The sequence below is a fragment of the Belonocnema kinseyi genome, chromosome 10 (genome assembly GCF_010883055.1).
Source record: "Belonocnema kinseyi isolate 2016_QV_RU_SX_M_011 chromosome 10, B_treatae_v1, whole genome shotgun sequence".
Classification (NCBI taxonomy): Eukaryota; Metazoa; Arthropoda; class Insecta; order Hymenoptera; family Cynipidae; genus Belonocnema; species Belonocnema kinseyi.
Genome location: NC_046666.1, coordinates 81916473 through 81938256, shown reverse-complemented (window position 1 = coordinate 81938256; position 21784 = coordinate 81916473). Strand labels below are relative to the sequence as shown.

The 21784-nt window shown below is 38.3% G+C and overlaps 1 protein-coding gene across 1 annotated transcript in view; it reads right to left on the bottom strand.

The window, feature by feature from the left end:
* Nucleotides 1-21784, bottom strand: part of LOC117181383 (WD repeat-containing protein on Y chromosome) — an 88444-nt gene that overhangs the window by 38428 nt on the left and 28232 nt on the right. Inside the window, 4 exon segments of the mRNA XM_033373986.1 lie at nucleotides 12230-12474; nucleotides 13768-13959; nucleotides 14046-14251; nucleotides 19728-19935. Coding sequence (XP_033229877.1) covers nucleotides 12230-12474; nucleotides 13768-13959; nucleotides 14046-14251; nucleotides 19728-19935 — 851 coding nt within the window.

The window sequence follows — 21784 nt, the reverse complement described above, 5'->3', positions numbered from 1 at the left end:
ATCTAGTCGGGAGTGGTGCTGACTGAAAACAGATGATTTGGAGCGATTCGCGCGCCATTTGTTGGTCATTCTAAGGACTTATTGAACTACCCTCGTATATTCCAGGTTTAAAAATGTTACAAGACATCAAACCTTTACTGCATATAGGAATGTTAATGGGGATGGCATGAATGATGCTGCTGCTCATGATCTCATTAGTATTATTGCACTTGCCAGTCTGGTGCCAGGATTGTGAGCAACTTCGCCCATGTAGCAAGTATTTCATGGTTTTTGCGCTATTCGCGACATCAAGATAATATTAAATACCCCGATGACTCCTTATTGAATGATTCGTTAGATTCAATTGACAGATAGCAACGAGTACCTGAGCACAATAATAATATTGAAGTCGTCGACGAGTAAAAGGATTGTCCTGATAAAATATCATGCCAATAGATTCGTACACGCATACGTGCATATGCCTATGAACAACAGTAGACATAACACGAAATAGCGCAAAGCCACGGGCAATTGAACATGTGTGGCAAGAAATGCATGAACAACTAGGCTCAAAGAAAGACGTAGCAGGATGCCGGGAGAACCTGCTCATCGATAGATGTGTCTGCAAAGATGCAGCATCCTACCAGAGCGACCTATCGATGGCCTGGATTGATTATCGGAAAGCTTTCGATTCGACCTCCCATAGACTTGTCATCTGTCTTTTGGAAAACTTATAGGTTCATCCGCAAATAGTTAGGTTTACATGGACGATCTTAAGATCTGTGCTAAAAACAAAGAGCAACTACATCTAGCTCTGGGGATTGTCGAACGATATACTAAGGAAATTGGAATGGAATTTGGGTTAGACGAATTCGCCAAGGTTTATTTGAATTGAGGAAAACTTTATGGCATCCCTGAAGACCCTGAGCTCTTCGATAGAAGCGCTATCCGACACCTTTGCGCTGGAGTGGTTTATAAGCCTGGGCGTGCCACAGAGCCGAATTCAGGATATGATATCTGTAAAGGATACTTTCCGAATCAGATACAAACGTCTTATTCGGCAGATTTGGTCTTCCGAACTGTCGGCGAGCACGGTGTGCTTGAAGGCCGGCTAAGTTTGACTAAAATGGATCAAAAGTCTGCTAAAGCAGAAAGTTTCTACATCATTTGGTCATTAGAAATCAGTTGAATTTAAAATCCTAGCTGCTCCCTTTCACGAGTTATTCGCATTTTTTATATTCACATAACAACCGACCGTACAAAACCTGCGTATTCTAGTTTAGGAAATGCAATCCCTTTCAAAGTTTACTTTTTTCCCAATTATTTTGAATACAAGTTTTTTATTATTTATTCTGTATAAAAAAATTATTTACCAATTTTAGGCGAACCCAGGGCCAACGACGGGGACACAGTGGCTATATGGCCCCATTTTCTTTTTAATTTTAAAAAAATATTTTATAATATTTTATATTGTTATTTTCTATAAAGCGTAAACTTTCTTGAACATATTTTAGAATGATATGAATTTTGAGTGTTTCGGAGAGTTTTTCAATGCTTTTCAAAGCTTCATTTAATTCATTGATGTCTAGTCTGTTTTTTTGTAGCTTAATAACAAGAAGAGTAATCAAGTTTTAAAAATTGTGATGGTTTTAAATGAAAGATTAACTCCGAAACTATCGATTGGCCTAAGAAAATAAAAATGGATTTTTTCCGCGTTAGGTCCCTTTCTTCGCGGACGGTCACTGTAACTTATGGACTTCTATTTTTGATACTGACGGGTTGTGTTTTCTATCCGCCACCTAGCGGTAGTAAAACTCATTTATGTATATATTTATATAAAAAGTGCCCAAATGATAATTTTTAATCGCAGTGAAGTTGCATGTTAAATTTGAGTAATCGTTTGATTAATTAAAAAGTGGTGAAGTTAAAAAAACGGCATTATTTGCAGAGCGTTCAAATAAAACATATCAAAATTTATAGAGAAAGCAAAATTATTGGTTGAAACTACTTGTTCCTAACAAATTTTATAACAATAGATCTAAGATAAAATTTAGTATACTTAATAGATTAGACCACGCAACCACTTAAGCTTGAGCTAGAATAGGTTGAGGTCAAACTTAGCTGGCCTTCAAGTACACCATGCGAGGAACAAAGTATCTGCAACGAACATGCTTGCCGTCCCGGTAGTACTCTATTCATTTGAAGTGGTTCCATAGACGAAGAACGAGCTCAGATCTCTTGATATCGGGGCACGAAAGTTTATGCACATGAACAAAAGCATGCTTCTTAAGTCGTTTGTTCCGTGACTCTACATCTCACACCGTCGAGGTGGTCGCGGAATATTAAATCTTGAATGTCTTCACAACAGGATTATTCTCGGTGCAGCACATAGAGTCGCAGATGGAAGAGACCCTCTTCTTCAAATGGTCAGGAAGCACGAAGAAGTGGGCAAAGGAGCGTTTCTGTACAAAGCAGCGGAGGAGGCCGCTGAAACAGTCGGACTTGACTTCAGTATTAGGGGTGAGCAAAATGCATCAAATCTAATCTATCTCGAGTACTCACTCCTGAAAGCCCGGATTAAGAAAGCACAAGAGAAAAACTTTCGCGCACAGCTCCTCGATAAGAGGATGCAGTCAATGTCGTGTGAGCTAAATTTTGCTTTCCTTAAATCACTCGGATTGAAGTCTGGCACGGAGGCTTTCATTTTGGCATGTCAAGACAGTGCCATTTCCACCTTAACATACCTTCGCACATTTTGAGTCCAGGCATTCCCGATGATATCTTCAGGACGTCCCATGCACGCCCCGTCCATTTAGCACACATACTATGTAGTTGTTCAACTCAAGCGAGAACGACATACATCCCAAGGCACAATGCGGCACTAAGAGTGCTTTATTACCATCTCTGTCAGTCTTAAGGCATTAACCTTAATATCGCTCCTCCTAATGCTCCTAGGGAAATAGAGTCAATTATCGAGAATAAGAAGTGCCGCATATACTGGAACTTTATATTCTCGACAATTGTTTCTGTTGCACACCCGAGGCCAGACATGGTTCTTCTTGACTTCGAGAAGCGAATCATGTTCGTTATCGAATTTTCGGCACCAGCTGACAAAAACATCATAGCCAAGGAGAATGAAAAGAAAGAGAGGTATCGAGACCTTATAAGGGAGTTGCAACGATTGTACCCGGAATATTCTATTAAACTGATCGTCCTTATCATCGGCGCTCTTGGAGGTGCCAAGCTTTCACTTGCTAATAGTCTAAAAAGTATCCCTGCGTGTCAACAATATGCTAGAACACTTGCGGGAAAGATTCAGAAGGCGGTCGTTCTTGGGTTGCTCCGTGTCTTCAGGATGCACGAGACATTTGCCTGATTCTGCGATTGTCCTTATGACCAACTTCTCATCCTATATTTAAATCGAGTTTCCCAAATTCTTTCGTATACTTCGCCGCTAACGACGACCTGGCCGGGAGTGGCCCAGGTAAGAAACCGGGTGTCAAGACGGCTGCCACTTACCTTCCTTAATCAGTTTAACACCGGAATAAACCTAGCTCGTGGTCACACCCTTTTGACCAACGAACACCCTCGAAGCTTGTTGATTTGTATTACAGACGCTAGAGAGGTTTACCCCTATCCGAGCTTCGCGGGGGCGATCGGGGCTATGGAAACGGGAGTGGACAATCAGTCTCCCAATAAAAAGAAACGCATCAACGGTTTCCTGAAAGGGAGATTGAGGAAGCAAGCGCAGCGAGATAGTGAAGCAGCTACAGAATCTGGCACATCGGCGACTACAACGCCGATAACCAGCACTGAGGCTCAAAAGCGAGGAAGGGGCTCAGAGGGCACCCCACCGGGGGAAGGGCTAAGTCTGTGAAGAGGCTCAAGGCGGTCCAGCAGCCGACAAACAGGAGTCGTCGAGGGTTGGACTGAAGGCCGCTCAGAGGACTGATCCCCTGACTGGTGGTGATGGATAAGAGATACCCAACTCGCTGATCTCTACAGAGCAGTTAGAGCTCTTCAGGGAGGCTACGTGAAGGGCGCTCGAAAGAGTGATCGAGACAAGGCCTTGGGAAGGCCCATTTCTTAAGGTCGGTAGAGTTAAGTTGCTCCAGAAGATGGTAAAGGCTACGGCGTGGTTTCCAGGTGAACTGATAAACCCGCATGTGGTTCTCCGTCGGCTGGAGGGATTCAACCCGTCGCTTGAGACAGCGTCCTGGGGGATCGTTAGGCACGATAGGCATCAGGAAGAGGACATAGCTGAAGAATTCAAACATCTCTCAGTTGTGCAAATTCCTGAGTCACAGGTGAGGGCCCTTGCGGCCCTCAACAACAGGCCATTTTACCTTTTTGGACAGGTCAACTTTAAAGTTGCCAGCCAGGGGCAGGAGGAGCCTGTCGGTAGACAGGAAGATCGGGATCAGACCTAAATGACTGCTCCCGGTCTAACAATTACCCAGATTAACTTGCAACGTAGCAAAGGTGTCTCTGCAGTTTTGCAGAGGGGTATGGCTGTGAGGCACACAGGTATTTAACTAATCCAGGAACCCTAATTATTTCAGGATAACACGAGGGGTTTGGGGGGGGGGGGCTGGTTTTTGTTACAGGGAACCCAAGGCGGGCAATCCAAGGGCTTGCATACTGGCGAAGGGAGTCAACGTCGTCCCGCTGCTTGAGCTATGTTTCAGAGACCTGATGGTGATAGTCACGGATCTTAAAGTAATAGGAAGGCTATTCATGGGATCGGCTTACTTTCCATATGATAGCGATACCAATTCATCAGTGGAGGTACGTTCACTGGTGGAATACTGCAAGATAAGGGGTCTTCCTTTTCTGTTGGAGTGCAATGCTAACTCCCACCATACTTTGTGTGGTAGCACGGACATCAACTCAAGAGGTAATGACCTATTGGAATACCTTATGACCATTGACTTAGATATTCTTAATCCGGGAACACCCCGACGTTTCCCAATTCGGTCAGGGACGAAGTCATTGACATCATTCTCTGTACCGGTAATTTTATAGATAACATCAAGAACTGGAGTCTCAGATGAACCCACTCTTTCAGATCATACTCTGATACAGTTCGTGTTGGAATCCACTGTACTCATCGGCTCTAAATGCGTCAGAACTCCAAGAAGAACGGACTGGGGTCAGTTTTCCACAGAATTAAGAAGTGCACTTTCAGGAGTACCCAGGTGAATTAGAGACGTGGATACTCTGGAGATGGCGCCCAAGATTTTCACGGAAGCCATCAAATCCACTTATAAAAGTAATTGTGGACCTGTAAAAGTCCGAAAGACTGGAGAGACACACGGGTGGAATAAGAAACTCGAAGAGCTTCGCGGGCAAACCAGAGCGAGGTTCAGAAGTGCCAGTTCTGGAAAAACAAAGGAACTATGGACTTCATTTATATCGATGAGGGATGAGTATAGGAGTGCAATACGTAAGGTAAAGCAAGAAAGTTGGACCAACTTTTGCACTGATATCGAGAAAGGAGCAGAGGCAGCCAGACTGGATAAGCTGCTTACTCGTAATCCGCATACTATTCTCGGGACTCTAAAATTGACCGGTGGTGGATACTTAAAGTCTGATGGGGATACCTTGATTCACCTGATCTAGGCACATTTTCCGGGCATCACAAAGTCAGGAAAAGAGGGGATGGCACCCCTGAGGCAATCAAAGCCGCCTGTGGCCCAACTGGGCCCGCAACGGCGGCTAGTTAACTAGATTGTCACCCCAACTGGGGTCAAGTGGGCCCTGAATTTCTTTAGTCCTTAAAAGTCTCCTGGTCCGGATGGAATATATCCAGTCCTCTTACAGAGGGCTGGTGAGATCATCATTGGGCCGTTTGTGAGACTTGCTAGGGCTAGTCTGACGTTGGGTTATGTTCCAGCGGCATGGAGGGGTGCAAGAGTAGTCTTTATTCCGAAGGCAGGAAAGGATCGGTTATACATCACCTGAGGATTTACGACCTATTAGCCTCACATCTTTCTTACTAAAACAGTGGAAAGACTCGTGGGCAGATATATCCGTGATAAGGTCTTGTCAATTAGTACTGTTCACAAGCAACAACCCGCCTATAGGGCTGGTCACTCGACTGTGATGGCCTTAAGCATTTCAGTTAATCTAATTGAAGGACAACTGTGGCAGAAAGGTCTCGCAATTGGAACCTTCATAGATATCGAAAGAGCCTTTAACTACACCTCCGGAGAGGTGATCAGGGCGGCCATGATCGCACATATAGTGCCTAGTGCAGTCGTGGAATAGACCTGCCACATGTTGGCCAATAGGAATCTAACCACGACTAAGGGTGAAACCACTTTATGTGGAACCGTTGACTTGGGATGTCCGCAGGGAGGTGTTCTATCGCCCTTGCTGTGCTGCCTGGTAGTTTGATGAATTGCTTCATCTACTCACGAATCAGGGTCTCCAAGTTATAGGCTATGCGAACGATATACTGGTAATCGTGCGCGGTCAGCATCTGGATGCGCTCTTCGGAGTAATGCAGCAAGCACTAAGAATAGTAGATTCATGGCGTAAGAGGACAGGACTATCAGTCAATCCGAGTTAGACGGATGCAGTTGTGTTCACGAGAAGGTACAAGTGGAGAACCACGAGTACATTGAAATTAGCTGGATAGCTAATAGCGACTCTTTGCTCTGTACAAGAGACATAGGGAAATGCTCGGGCTTGAAACCGCAGACACTCATATGGATCTACACAGCGATCCTGCGACCCAGACTAACCTACGCGGCAGTCGTCTGATGGACCAGGGTCGAACTTTCTACTGTGAAGTCCAGACTGGAAAGAATTAGGGGGCTGATTCTGCGAGGTATCACTGATGCCTCGAAGTCGATACCCACAATGGGCCAGGGGCACAAATAGGTTTGGAGCCCCTCTATTTCACCATAAAGACAGTGGCTGGGAAGGCGGCCTGGAGATTAAATATGGTAAACGATAGCAGTATCTCGACAGTTATGTGGATACCAATCGACATCGCGAGGAGGCCGACACTGAGCATGCTCAGGGACAAAATATCTACATGTCGCTACCTCTTTGACAGGAAGTACCGAGTTAGCATATCCACGAAAGAGGAATGAGCTAATGGTGAGGCACACTTGCCCAGTGATGGAGACAACTGGTTTACAGGTGGCTCCAGGAAGAAGAAGTACGCTGGAACAGGTGTATATCGTAGAAGGAACGGAATGGGCTTCACAATTAAAATGGGGTCCTACGTAACAGTTCTACAATCTGAGATTATGGCCTTCCTCCAGTGCGCCTTTGAAGCAATGGAGTATGGAGGAAAAAGGAACATTCGTATCTGCTCAGATACAAGGGCTGCTATCATGGCTCTGAATGGAACAACGACCACGTCGCTGCTAGTATAGGAGTGCTTCGAGGCACTGAATAAACTAGCGACAGAAAACCGAGTCACGCTGCTCTGGATCCTTGGACACATTGGTATCAGGGGCAATGAGATATCGGAAGTCTAGCAAAGCTAGCAGCAAAGGGAAACTTTACTGGACCTGAGCCAGTTGTAGGTACTTCCAGTAGGTTGGTCATTTAAGATATCAACAGTTGACTGACCGAGGAACATCAGAATAAGTGGGATGCTGTCTCTCGCTGCAGACAGGCTAAAACACTCTTGGGCTCAAAGTTAAACCCTCATAGAGCGAAAGAAAAACCTAAGCTCGGGAGGGATGAAGTCAAAGTCTTAACAGAAATGTTTATAGGACATGGAAATCTTCGGTATAACAGACATAACATAGGGCTTAAAGAAAGTCCCCTCTGTCGTCTATGCGGACAGAATAATGAGACTTCCACTCATATTCTCTGTCACTGCCCTGCGATTGCAGGGAACCGTGTAACACTTACAAGCAGCTTCTGCATCAGTGAGTCTGAAATATCAGCCAACAGCATCGCTGCGATCCTCTTTTTATGGAGAGGGCTTTGGGACTAGGCTTAAGGCTTATAAGGGGACGCAACGGGATCACCCAAGCGTCAGGGGCTGTGACCGTCTCAACCCAGAATATTAATAATAATAATAGATACTCCATTGTAAAGTAGTATTGGGAATAATTTTTGATCTAATTAAAATGAGTTTTGTCTTAAATGTATTTTTTCTAATTTACTATAGTTAATGATAGAAAAAAGTAAACACTTTTGTAATGTTTCAAGAGCCTCCGCTGTTCTCAATCTACAATAATGCCAGAGCTAAAATTTAGGAATATTCAGGAAACACTGTTAATGTAAACGTATTACTTAATAATTACTTCTCAAGAACGGACATACGTTTTGGCATAATTTTCGAAATAATAATTACATTATGTACGAGTTTTTATTGCACTTGTTCAACGATTTTCTACCGTTTTAAACAATTTTTTTTCGTGGTCAGCCATGTCACAATAAAAATGGTGTATTTTTTATTGTTAATGTACTGCAGAATCGTAAGGGTGCATTCTCAGTAACAGTAAAATTTGAAAAAATGAGTTTCGTCGATTACAGCGCCATCTATCGCTAAACGAGAAAAATATTTTAGACAAATCATGCGTATTTTTATCCAAAGAATTTGAATATGTAATAAAAAATAGAGTTTCCTATTAAAGATTTCGAACTTGCCCCCACCCCCACCCCCAGGGCGGGAGGTGGAACCGATTTTAACATTAGTGTACGTACTCCTCAGAATGATTAAATTTTTATTTGTAACATTTTTTTACAGAGCGCTTATTTTTCGAGATATTTGAAAGTTTAAGTATTTATAATTAGGTGCAACACTCACAGTTTCAGGACAGTAACGCTTCTAAAATAAGAGAATTATCAAGTTTGTGCCAATCATATATACCGTACACTTCTCGCAACGACCGCACTTGATCTTGACCTTCTTTCATCACCGTTTTTTCCCTGAAACAGTGAGTATTGCAGTCAATTCGAAATATTAAGCGCTTTACGTTCGAACATTGTGAGAAGTGGGCGATATATATGATTCGAACAATCGAACTTGTTACTGACCTTATTTAATAACCTTTTCTGCTCTGAAACAGTAAGCGTTGCAGTCATTATCAAATATCAGGCGCATTGCGTTCGCACGAAGCGTGAAGCAGGCGATTCATATGGTTGGCATTAACGCACTTGATACTGATCTTATTTAAGCACTATTGCTACCCTTAAATTGTGAATGTTGCAGTTTAGTCCAAATATTGAGAGCTTAGCTTTCAGCCGTTTCGAGAAGAGGGCGCTTCTTATAATTGGCATTACTGCACTTGATACTGACCTTATTTGATCACCCTTGCTGCTTCAAAGCAGTGAGTGTCGCAATTAATTAAAAATATTGAGCGCTTAGCGATCGGCCGTTGCGGGAAGCGCGCGGTGTGAGACAGAGGTAATATTCACCACATTTTAATGCGTGATACTGATTTTGTCATCGTTTTTGCTTTTAATGCTATTCAGATATATCTTATGCTGTGACTTTGAGCGCTTGGCGCCGTATAGCGTAAAAATTGTTTAAAAAAAAGCTACAAAATTACCAAGTTATAAGCAAATCTACCGAAAGAACTTTTCCCATACATTTTGTGCGGGATCCTTTGAACATTTTCCCCTTTTTTGAACCACCCTTTTGAACAAGGTTTAATTTAATCATCGCATCTTAAAATCTTTTAATAGTAGAATTTAGTTGGACATTTATAATATTAAATATTCAAAATTGTAACATTTAAACATTCGACACTTCTTAATTTAACTATTTTTGAAATTGGATGCAAGCCAAATTAAACAAATTGAAACCTGAAGCTTTCAAAATGGAACGATTTTTAATACACTCTTTCAAGTAAAACAATTTCTGATTGGTAGAATCTCATATTGTAAACCTTATATAATAATTTAATAAATACAATTGAAAGTATTTTAAATAAAAAAACGAAATTGTGAAACTTCAAATTGGACTGTCGTAAACCTACATTTTTTTAAACTGAACAATCCCTTATTAAAGCGATTATATTTTCAAACGTTCTAAATATCCAAATTGTAAACCAGGGTATATTCTAAGGGCAGTGTGAAATGAGAAACAGACAGTATTATAAACATCAATTACGGTCAGCATTAAAACTTCCAATAAAAATATAAAATAATGAATAATAAGACATGTATCGCATAAAATGTGTATTTATATAAGTGTTTGCATTAAGAAAAAGAGATTTATGGTAAAACTTGACTGAATTATGAGGCAAAATATTGTCAAAGCATTTTTAGAAATATCGATTACCGCAATTGCTGTGTTTGAAAATTATAACTTTAATGACCCTTTTTTGAACATCACATTAAGAAAAACTGATCTATTAATTAAAATATTGTCAAAATATCTCTAGAAACACCGATTGATGTAGTTCTTTAGAATAAACCCTGTTGCCAAGTTTCAAAATTCCGATTATAAAAGTGTTCAGAAGAATTTGAATCGTTTTTGAGGATTTTAATTTATAATTGTTCGATTTCGAACTTTTTTAATCGTGTACGGCTTGAGTGTAAAATTATTGCATTTTGAACGTCTTCAAATTTAGATTATTTTAGTTTAAATGACCTAGTAAAGTTTCCTTTCAAATTGGGAAGATATCAACATTTTTCATTCTTACTTCTAATATACTATACTAGTTAGAAGGTAATTAACCCTTTGTTGCACGTATTTTTCTGTTCAGTGAGTTTACTTGAAAATTCTTACTTGGTGGTTTATGGGGTCGCTGATTACGAATATGAAGACAAAATTTCGAAAATTTCAGTCCAAGATGGCGGATTCAAGACGGCGATTTCAAAATTAAAAAAAAGACATATATGAGTTTGAAAATCTCTACTTGAGGGTTTCTGGGGTCGCTGATTACGAATCTGAAGTCAGAAGTTCGAAATTTTCAATTCAAGATGGCGGATTCAAGATGGCGATTTCAAAATGTTAAAAAAAGTTATATGAACTTGAAAATATATACTTAGGGGTTTTTGGGGCCTCTGATTACGAATCTGAAGTCAGAATCTTGAAATTTTCAATTTAAGAGGGCGGATTCAAGACGGCGATTTCAAAATTTTGAATAGACAGATATATGAGCTTCAAACTTTTTACTCGGTGTTTTTTGGAATCGCTGATTACGAATTTGATGTCAGAATTTGGAAATATTCAAATTCAAGATAGGAGATTCAAGATGGCGGTTTCAAAATTTTGAAAAAGATATATATATGAGCTTCATAATATATACTCAGGGGTTTTTGGGGTCGCTCATTACGATCGCTGATCTACGATTAGATTCTCGTAATTCTTTAAAATAGATCTCAGACGGCCAACACTGACACATACATTGTGGTTGAAATGTTGACGAAATTTAAAAAATTTACTCTTACTTAGCGTAATGCATAAATTCCATAAAAACCCACATTATTGAAATCAAGGTATTTAAAATCTCATCTAAACCGCCATCTTGAATCTGCTATCTTGAATTTAAATATTTTCAAATTCTGACTTCAGATTCGCAATCAGCGACCCCAAAAACTCCAGAGTATAGATTTTCAAGCTCGCATATCTCTTCTTTCAAAATTTCGGAACCGCCATCTTGAATCTGTTATCTTGAATTTGAATATTTCCAAATTCTGACTTCAGATTTGTAATTAGCGACCCCCAAAACTCCTGAGCATAGATTTTCAAGCTCGATTATCTCCTTTCAAAGTTTTTAAACCGCAATCTTGAATCCACCATATTGAATTTGAATATTTATCATTTCTGAATTCAGATTCGTAATAAGCGACCCCAAAAACCCCCGAGAAGGGGTTTTTAGTTTATTATGTTGAGTAGATTTTTTAAAAATGGATTGTTTCGAAAAAGGGCATTTTTAAAGTTTGCTTATTTATATAACGATTATTACAAACAATTATGTTAAAAAAGCTATAATCTTATGTTCTCTTACAAATAACTAAGCTAATGAATAAAAAAACCGACCTAAATACGTTAAAAACTAATTACATGGCAAAAATCTGAAGTTAAGTTGGTGGGATGTCACGTTCCTACCGTGCAACTAAGGGTTAAATTCATCATGAAGTGTAGGAATTAAGAATTTTCTTTAAAAATTTACAAAGATCCATGCTCTCAAATTATTAAGCCTTTTTCTTTTGAAAGTTCTGAAAAGAAAGGCCAAAACAGTTGAATTTACTAATTCCAATTTTTATTCCTAAAGAGATTTTAGTTTCATTTTGGATAATTACAAATATTTTTTTTTTGTACCTGTTGTCTTCAACAATCATATTTCGAATACAAGTTCCAGTATTAAATTGCCATATTTTCACCGATCCGTCTCTGGCTCCAGTTACCAACAGTTGCTCAGAAGAATCAAAACAAGCGGCTGTAATTTCGACACCTACTTTTTCTCCATATTTCCATCGATTGTGTGCTTTTTTCACAAAACTTAATCGATATCCATACCATGGATTCCAGACTGTTATACATGAATCTAAACTCGTTGAAACAATCTGAAAAATGGACAAAATTTGTTGAAATATAATCAGTTTTATAGAAATGAATTTAAAATAAATATATATTTTTATAAATAAAATTCTGTAGCCTAAACAAAGTATAATTTTCATTTAAAGGCCTTTTGATTCAAAAGATTTCAAATTTAGCAGGATTCAAAGTGCTTCCTTATAGAGGGAGGTTTGTAAGGACTTAAATTTTCATATCTACTTTTTTGATATATCTCGAAATAATTTGAACCCAGCAACTCGAAAATGCTTTTTTAAACAAATGTCCGCGCGTGTGTATGTAAGATTTTTCTGTTTAGCACATGTTGAAAATTAAAAGAGCATGTTTGAAAGAATTGTAGATCCAATCGACTTTTAGGTCTGATAGGATTTTGAGCTAATCTGGACAATTATAAGTATTTTTTTACGTTTATATGAAAGAAACGAAATTTCTGCTATGTTTATACGAGAAAAATTTTTTTCATATTCGAAATGCAACGATACAATATGTGAAATATTTGTCCGCGTTTTCGAGACGCGTCGAATAATTTATTGAACAACCTTCAATTTCCTGTTATGATCTAACAATAATAGTCTATATTTAATAAATATATTGTGCATCTCCTTTACACGAGTGAAACTTTTTAATATTGTCAATATAACAAAACTGTATATGATGTATTTGTTTAGAATTTTGAGACCCATTGATTGACCAATGGAACAATTTTGCCTGACCTCTCATAATCTAGTATTAATACTTATTTATAATTTTTCAAAATATACTTTTCATCTTGTTTATAAAAGGAATTTTTTTAATGTTAAGGATATACTAGTACTATTTTTTAAAATAATTGTTCGCGTCTTAGAGACGCGTCAATTGATCTACAAACTAACCTTCGATGGCATTCCATTAATCTGTAGCGATTAATAAAGTTAAAAAGGTAATATTGTTCACATGAGTCTCTAATTTTCCGAAAATAATATTTTTGCTAAGATAGAAACATAAGATTGAAAATATTCATAGGGTCAATTTTTTTCGCTTGTTAGAGAAAATCTTCCTCTATGAGGAAGCAAATTTATTTGATACTCATAACATGAGCACAAATAAATACACCCACAGTGAATATACCCATAGTACCTACTTTACAGAGGTATTTTATATTATTCTAATTCCAAATCCTCTAAATTTTTTACCATTTTTCCAAAAAAATAAATCTGGGTTTTAATTTTACAGATATTTGAGCGACCATCTTGATAATAAAACTATAAATTAGAATAAATCTTAATATATTAAACATTAGATACCACTTTGAATAAGTGATTATAAAGAACGCAGGAAATTGGTTTTGTGTGAGAATAACCATCAGAAATATCCTCGTCGATTATTCTTTCGCAAACGAGAATTGCTATTAATTGACTGGCTATTATCATTTTTTGAGTCACATCATTGTAAATTGCTGACATTATGGAATCTTCTCCTAATTCAATTGGAACTGTCTACGAAATTTTTATACAGTTTTATTAGAAAATAAATTATTTCATTGAAACTTTAAATTATAATTTTTAATTAAATTTAAATAAACCTGAATGCAAGAAGAGGATGGAACGTCCCAAACTTTAATGTATCTGTCCTTTGATAACGAATAAATCCGTTTTCCAAAACTTTTAGCGAAGAGAGCACAAATCGCAGCTCGATGACCATAGAAAGACATAATTGCTTTTTTTGGTACAAATGGATTCCAGATTCGAACAATGCTATCTGGACCACCAGTCACTAACATCTGATTTGCTTTAAAAAAACATATTTGTAATCAGAATTTGTTTTGGTAACATTATAAAGTGAGTAAAGAAAATGTTATAGTGTATTTTTAGTAAAGTAAATGTTAATTGCACTTGTTTCTCTATTTCTACTGATTTGTTTTATGATTATACGATAAATGTGTCAAAGACTATTTTACATAAGCAATTTGGAAACTACAAATTCTGAGGTAGCATCAAATTTTCCAAGGAAAGACTGACAACATTATTTTAAGATATTCAAATGTTCACAAGGGGCTATAAATAAACAGCTACTGAATTAAAAATTGTGCAAATTAAACAATAATTTTCGAATTCTTTTTAATTCCCTTGGATTGTTTAAATTCTTTTAATTCTTCTGAAGGCTCTGCAGTTAAAAAAAAGATTCCTATTCTTTCGAGGATCTCTTGAAATCTATTAGATTCACCCTGATTTATTTTTAATCTACTTGAAGTTTTTTTTAATTCGCCTTGAAATTTTTTCAACTTTTCTGAATTTTTTGTATTGTTTTGAATGATTAGATTTCACCAATTCAGATGTACATTATAGCGGTCATTCTCTTGAGTATCCCGGCCTCTTATACTAGTATGCTGCGCGCGTCCTTAATTTGTTGAAATAGGGGCCTCGTACATAGGGTTTCTGCTGAACACGATTATACAACTAAATACGCAGTCGAGGACAATGGTTAGGGATGGTCCCGAAAAAAAACCCAAACCAAGTGGTGAACAACCGTGCCGAAGACTGCATAGCACCAATGTGTGCCGATACACACAGTGTCTCTTGAATGTACGTAGAAGAATTCAATGTGACAGAGGAATTGAACAGGAGCCACAAAATGGAGCTGAGAAGGGATATGGAAGCCGTGAAGCAGACATGGGAACATGAAAAGCAGCTAATCAATGATATATTCTAATAGCACTTAACGTTATAGAAACGTGCTTGTAACGTCCCGCGGGCATCTTGGGAACGGTCCACTAGAACGTTCCATTGACGTCACCGGAATGTGCAAAATATGCGCGCTTTGGAACGTTCATGGAATGAACGTTCCCACGGTCCCAATTAGGTCACCGTTCCCACGGTGACCTAAATGGGCCTCATCGTTATTCTTATTTTTAACAACAAATATATCGTACATTTTACATTTTACACGACATTCCTACACGATGAAACTCAAAATAGACTAGTAAAAAAGAAACTTAGTACTGGCGTTAATGGAGCGGCTACCTCAACCCATAAGACCCATGGTAGGTTGAAGCTATGCCGAGAACTTTAAAAGCCTGCAGACCAAGGTGCAACCAGACATCCTTGGCATCAAAATGAACAACTTCTGTACATGCGCAATGTAATGCTTTCTACCACCGCGCCTCTTGTTGAGTCGCCAAAAGCTCCAATTCCTCGACCTGCCCCCCGATTAGTGCGACCGAAATTAGGTTACAGTATCATACTCATGGCTGAAGGCATGATAGTATCATACTCATGGCTGAAGGCATCCAATCTATCCTTTGCTATCAGGGAAGCAGTCGGGACTGGCGGAAACGTGTGCGAGGTCGTTCCCTGCAGCGAGGTTGAGGTCCTGGACCTCGACATAACAACTGACCAAGAGAAGATAAAGGACACTGTAAGGAGGCACTTAAATGAAATGACAGATGAGCTGAAAGTCAACTTCACGAAGAAGCGTTGCTCAGAACGATAGCTCGATCCCCCTGTGGAAGTAGAAATATTCAAAAGGGTAGAAACGTGTGAATAGAAAAAGATAGAGATATTCAATAAGGAAAATAGGAAAATAGGGATTAAAAAAGATAGACGAAATCTTATATTGCCTAACGGATTTGAAAAAAGAGGTGTATAAGCTGTTAATTTATTTAGATAGAAATACTGGGATTCAAAAAAATAAGACTATCCTAAATTTTAGAAAAGATAGAAAAAAATTCAGTGAGATAAGAAGATAGGGATTAAGAAAGAAAGACGAGATTTTGGATTGCCTAACGGATAGAAAAAGATAGGCGTGGATAATCGAAGGACTCATTTAGAAAGAAACACTAGAATATAGATTGGGAGTGGAAAGAAAAGGATACATATGGATAAGTGGCGGATAGACATGGACAAGAAGATAGGGATTCAAAAGAATAGAGGTGATTGTAGATTGGAAGAAAGATATAAAATAATGGAAGGGATAGACCTAGGATCAAGATGGATACATCGGTTCTTTCCATTTCAATCTTAAAGATAGAAAATGATTCAAACGGATAGAAACTTTATCCATTTACTTCCAGGAGGGCCAATACTGCAAATGCGTCAAACTCCGGGCCTTCGTTGGGAGCACTGGAAAATGAATGTAGCGCCTTGTGAACTCGTGGTCCATACTTTCGAGTATTAATCAAGTCTAGTGTTTATCTCTGTGAAAAAATAGTTTATCGAGCTTCTGGCCTCAAGTACTCCATTAATTGAGGCTATTTCCCTTTCTCCCCAGGTGTAATTGCAGAAAATCGGAGGAAGGAGCCTCGAAGGAATTAAGAATGTCAAATCGAACCACAAACGAGTCAAAATGCGTTTAGGAAAAAAAAGTAGGACGGAAAATACTCTCACCTTAGATCATGAAATCGATGACTTCTCTATGGACATGACAGTGATAGCTGACAATGACAAACTGGACACGACAGTGACTCCTGACGGTGAAAACCCCCATACTAATTTCAGCGCTGATCCTCAATGCTCTCAAAACAACTCGGTTCCACGCACGGGTTTTCCACCCATTACCGATTCCATATTCCAGACAATCATATGCCAAGTCAACATCAACTGTCAACATCAACTAGCATGGAGAGCAAATTGGAGACTTAAGCAATCTTAAATGGTACTCCTCTAGGGTAACTTCTTATTATTTCAGTTTATAGGGTCTCCACCCTTGCTAATGTCAACATCGGTAACGTAGACTCAATTTTTCTACTCCATTAAAGATTTAAATTGCAGCTTGGTTGTCAGAAGTGGTGGCTTTAATGACCACAATTCTCTCTAGAGCAGCTCGCATAATTGTAGAGGAGGAATTGAGATTTACTTTGCCTTGGATGAGACAGATCTGATCCCACTTTTCACATGTTAACTCATCTTTCGTACCTGTCCTGGAAGCCCGCCATCAATCATTTATCTGACCCTCGTTTCTCCGAATCTACACACACTCTCTTCTTGATGGGTTTGGAACGACCCTTTGGGCAGCGGTCACTTCCGCTTGATTTCTGGTATAGGAGTTTTAGTTCCAATAACCCTATTTTACTCGCATAGATATAAACTTAACCGCATCAACTGCTCCTCATTCTCTTCTAATTTCTCTGAAACTACTTTGCAGGATGCAAAGCTGTTTGCCCTGACGGACCGAAGGAATCGAATGCAGCTTCTACAAAGTACCCGTAAAGACCCCATTGGGTCCTTATTTGGTTCCTTTTTAAAAAACTCGAAAAACAGCAAAATCAACTTTTATATTGTTGAAAGTCGGATTCTATATTAAAATTCCCTATAGAAGGTCACGGAATAATCGCAATAGTGTTCTTCAAAGTATAGATACCATTTGTCTTAGTTCCATTAACTGTTCTAGGTTATATAATTAGAAATAGACTGTCCCTTTTAAACAAGCTCAGCTGCATAGTTTCTGAGGTTTGTATACCCGGCTCAAGGGCATACCTGGCAACAAAGACACGGACCTGGCAGCCAAGACTGCAACTAGAGATGCATATCTCTTGAATATTTTCCTTCCCTTCTCTGATTTTTTCAGTGTAACTCGTGAGAATTTAGATAGAAACTGCGACAACTATCTCAGAAAAATATGCGAAAACAGAGGTGTCACATACACTCTGTATTCTTATAAACCTAGTAAGAAACTCTGGTTCTGTTCATTTCAGACTCGCAGAGAATGGATTGTTGTCTCTCTGTGGCATGAGGAGCAACCACTACGCCTTGAATGCCAGTATAGTTCGACAAAATATAATTGCTTCTGGAAGCTGCCTATGTGATCCTAATACCGAAGAAGACTTAGTCCATATACCATGGGCCAGCGCCAGATTCACCGCTTACAGAATAAATTTTATCGGATCTTCAACAAAAATTTAAAAATGCCCTCCTCTATACTGTAATATTAATTTCCAAAAAAATTCTACAAGTAGGATGGTTACGCCAGTTTTTAAGTTTTTAAAGGAAACCAAATTGCAAATATAAAAACTTCTCTCTTTGCCCCCATAGACATTTTCAATTTATTATCTTCTAATTTCTTTATTTTTTCTCCAATGTTCTTTCTGAACATTGCCGCTTATGTCATTCCAAGTGAGGGAACCGGGCTGACTGTTTCACCACACTAGAGATGAAGCTGTCGAACCCTACTCGACAATCGATATGAAAAGGTATTATTAGCCTAGGTGCGGCACCTCACTGATGAACCTATAACAAGTCCCTTGAAATAAAAAAATGCCACTGGTTAAAAGGAGACATAACTGTCTTCATCTCTTTTTAACAAATTAAATTTTTTTAGTTTTTGGAACTTATTATAGGTTTGCTAGTGAGGTGCCGCATTTGGATTATAATTAGAAGATTTTTCTCAGCGTTTCGTGGCTTACGGTGAACGTTAAAAACACCCGACGACGTTTCTGTGCATGTTCTGTGAGTTTAGCGTTACCGTTATCCTCTATCCGACGTTCGTTAGCGTATCATTTAGCGTTTTCCGTATCCTACTAAACTCGATACAAAATTTCCCTAATATATCTACTATATATTCAAGATTACGTGGAGTTCACACTCCCCTCACTTGTCTATGGCAGTATACACAAGGAAATAGCCAGCATTAAATTAAGTTAAGGGAATTGTGAAGATGGCGAAGAAGGAACTGGATAGCTATCCTGTAGAGCCAAGAAAAAAGCCAAGGCAACAAAATGCTATCGCTGTCAAGACTAAGACCATTTGGCAGCGAAGTGTGAGGGTTCTGCCCAGACCATGTTCTGCAGGAGGTGTGACGAGCAGGGCCACAAAGCTACGAAGTGTTTTAAAGAGGCATCAGACAGCCCCTTCGAGGAAGCCTAAACAAGGACGGCGGTAACCGATCAGGCTCGAAAATAATATCGAAGTCTGGCGAGACCGTTGCGTGACACGGCCAGGTTTTAATGCATTCTCAATGCATTCTCACCTTCCCTAAAAGAAGTACCTCGAGAGTAAAAAAATAACACATTATATGTATTCATTTTATTATAATTCATTTTTTAGAGTTATGCCTGAGTCATACACTTAACTTAATAGAGGGGTAGAGTTCTATGAGCACAAAATTGAGTGCGTTACAAACATGCTCGTGCTCGTGGAGGAGAACATGGAGTCCGCGCTCGTGGCGGCCTCAGATGTTCGTCCTATTACAATATTACACTGGCGCCACATATTTTTATAAATGGAATTTTTTAAATGCATAAGCTTTTAACTTAATTTATTATCATATTTACCTTCGCAAAACGTGAAGCAGGTAATGCCTTTGGGAACACTGAATTTGTACTGAATCTTTTTACTACTTGGATGGCTCACAAGTAGAGAACAATCGGAACAATTACTACATGAAACAAAAGCTCTAAGGCTCTCGTAATAGGCTACTTGGCACACCCAGTCATCGTGAATATTCTTAAATTCTTCCACTTTTAGGGTCTTCAGTTCTCCCTTGACAATTACATTTTTAAGGGGAAACGTATTTAATATTTTTTCCATAGTCGTAACATTTTAAATAATTTGGTTTGAAAAGAAACTACATTTGAAGAACTTGGAATGTTCAAAAACCCAATTTGAGTGCTTTTTTAGTTTCACTGCTTTAACTTCAATTTTAAATCTTTGCATCACATTATACAAACTTAAACTTCAAAATATATTAAAAATACAAAACTTCTAAAATTATAGCTTTAATATTTGGTAAAAAATAAATTCTGAAGCCTTGGTAGTAAATTAAAGTAAAAGCTTTAGAATATGAAGGCTTTTGCTCGAAAATATGCAAATTTCAAAGATCCCAAATTCATACATATATTTTAAAGTCAACTAAATACATTTTCAACGCCTTCCAAATTGGTACACAAGTTAAATTTCAGAACATTCAAGGTTTTCAAGTGTTCAGGTGTCGAAAGCGTCAAATAAATTTAAATTGAAAGCATTGACATTTCAAAAACTAATACAGTGAAGTCTCACCTATTTCCCGTCGCACCTATTTTTCGTCTCCCCTATTTCACTTCCTTCCTACTCTCACTACGGATCCTGTATGGTCCCCTCCACGTCAGTGGCTGAGCAGTTAAAAAAAGGACCGAAGAGCGGGAATCCCTGGCAGGTTTGAGTTGAGTATAGTAGCATGACGTCATGGAATACGTCATACGTTTTTCTCGTGAAAATATTATAAACCTACAAGTAGGTCAGAAATGTACGAATAATAATATTTTTCACGAGCAGAACCTATTTTCTCAGTCATGCTCCATGCTTTTGTTGATTGACGACCTTTCAGTTTCACGAAATAAAATAAAATATCCTAAATTTCAGGTTAGTGGCCCTCTAACCCCAAATCTCGGATGGTTGCTTGCAGTTCGTGAAACTGAAAGGTCTTCAAACGATAAAAGGATGAAGAAACAGAATTGCACAAATGCATTTTACATTTGAAAAGATTACTATTCAGACATTTATAATCTAAGATTTAAAAGATTTGATCCAAAAATTCGTGTCACTTGCAAGTGCAATGTAATAAACTTCCTGACGGCTGACATTTCCATCTGGCCTAGCATGTCACGGTACGTCATTCTAGAAATTAAGTGTTCAAGACAATTATTTTTTAGACTTTTGATTTCGATTTTCAGAAGTATTTACTTTTAATCCAACACAATTTATTTTCAACGCAGCCGGAGAGACATGTATATAATTTTCGTCGATAAAATATAATACAATTGGATCACTCAATGAATGATCACCTGAAACCGATTGCGGTCAAATTTGAGAAAAAACTTGTAACTGGTCTATAATTAAGTCTTATATTTCTAGATTCGATCCATGTATTTTAAGAATCATAAATTATTTTTGTTAAGCCAGATAAAATTGTTGCAAATATGTGGAAGTGCAAAAATGGCGATGGCGTGTCATTTTTAAAATAAATTAAACACTATAGTTACTTGTTTAAAATGAAGTAAAAGTCAACAGTGCGATCAGGCATGATTTAAATTTATTATCTATAATGATATTTTAGACTTATAGTAAAAATAGGAGAGGAAAAATGTGTTTGAAGTGATCTGTCAAAATGTGTCATTATCGCAAACTTTGATAATTTATTATAAGCAAAATACACTACCGAAAATGGTAAAACTTGTTTAGAAATAAGGATTGGTACCAACCTTTTGCAGGGTGTTCAGTAAAACTGCTCATCAAAACTTCTTGTTCAAGATATTTGCCCTCGAAAAATGAGCAGAAAACACAACTTGAAAGTCGCGTATTTCCGAATATACATTTTTAAACAAAACTTTATCTGCGCGAATAAATTATTTAA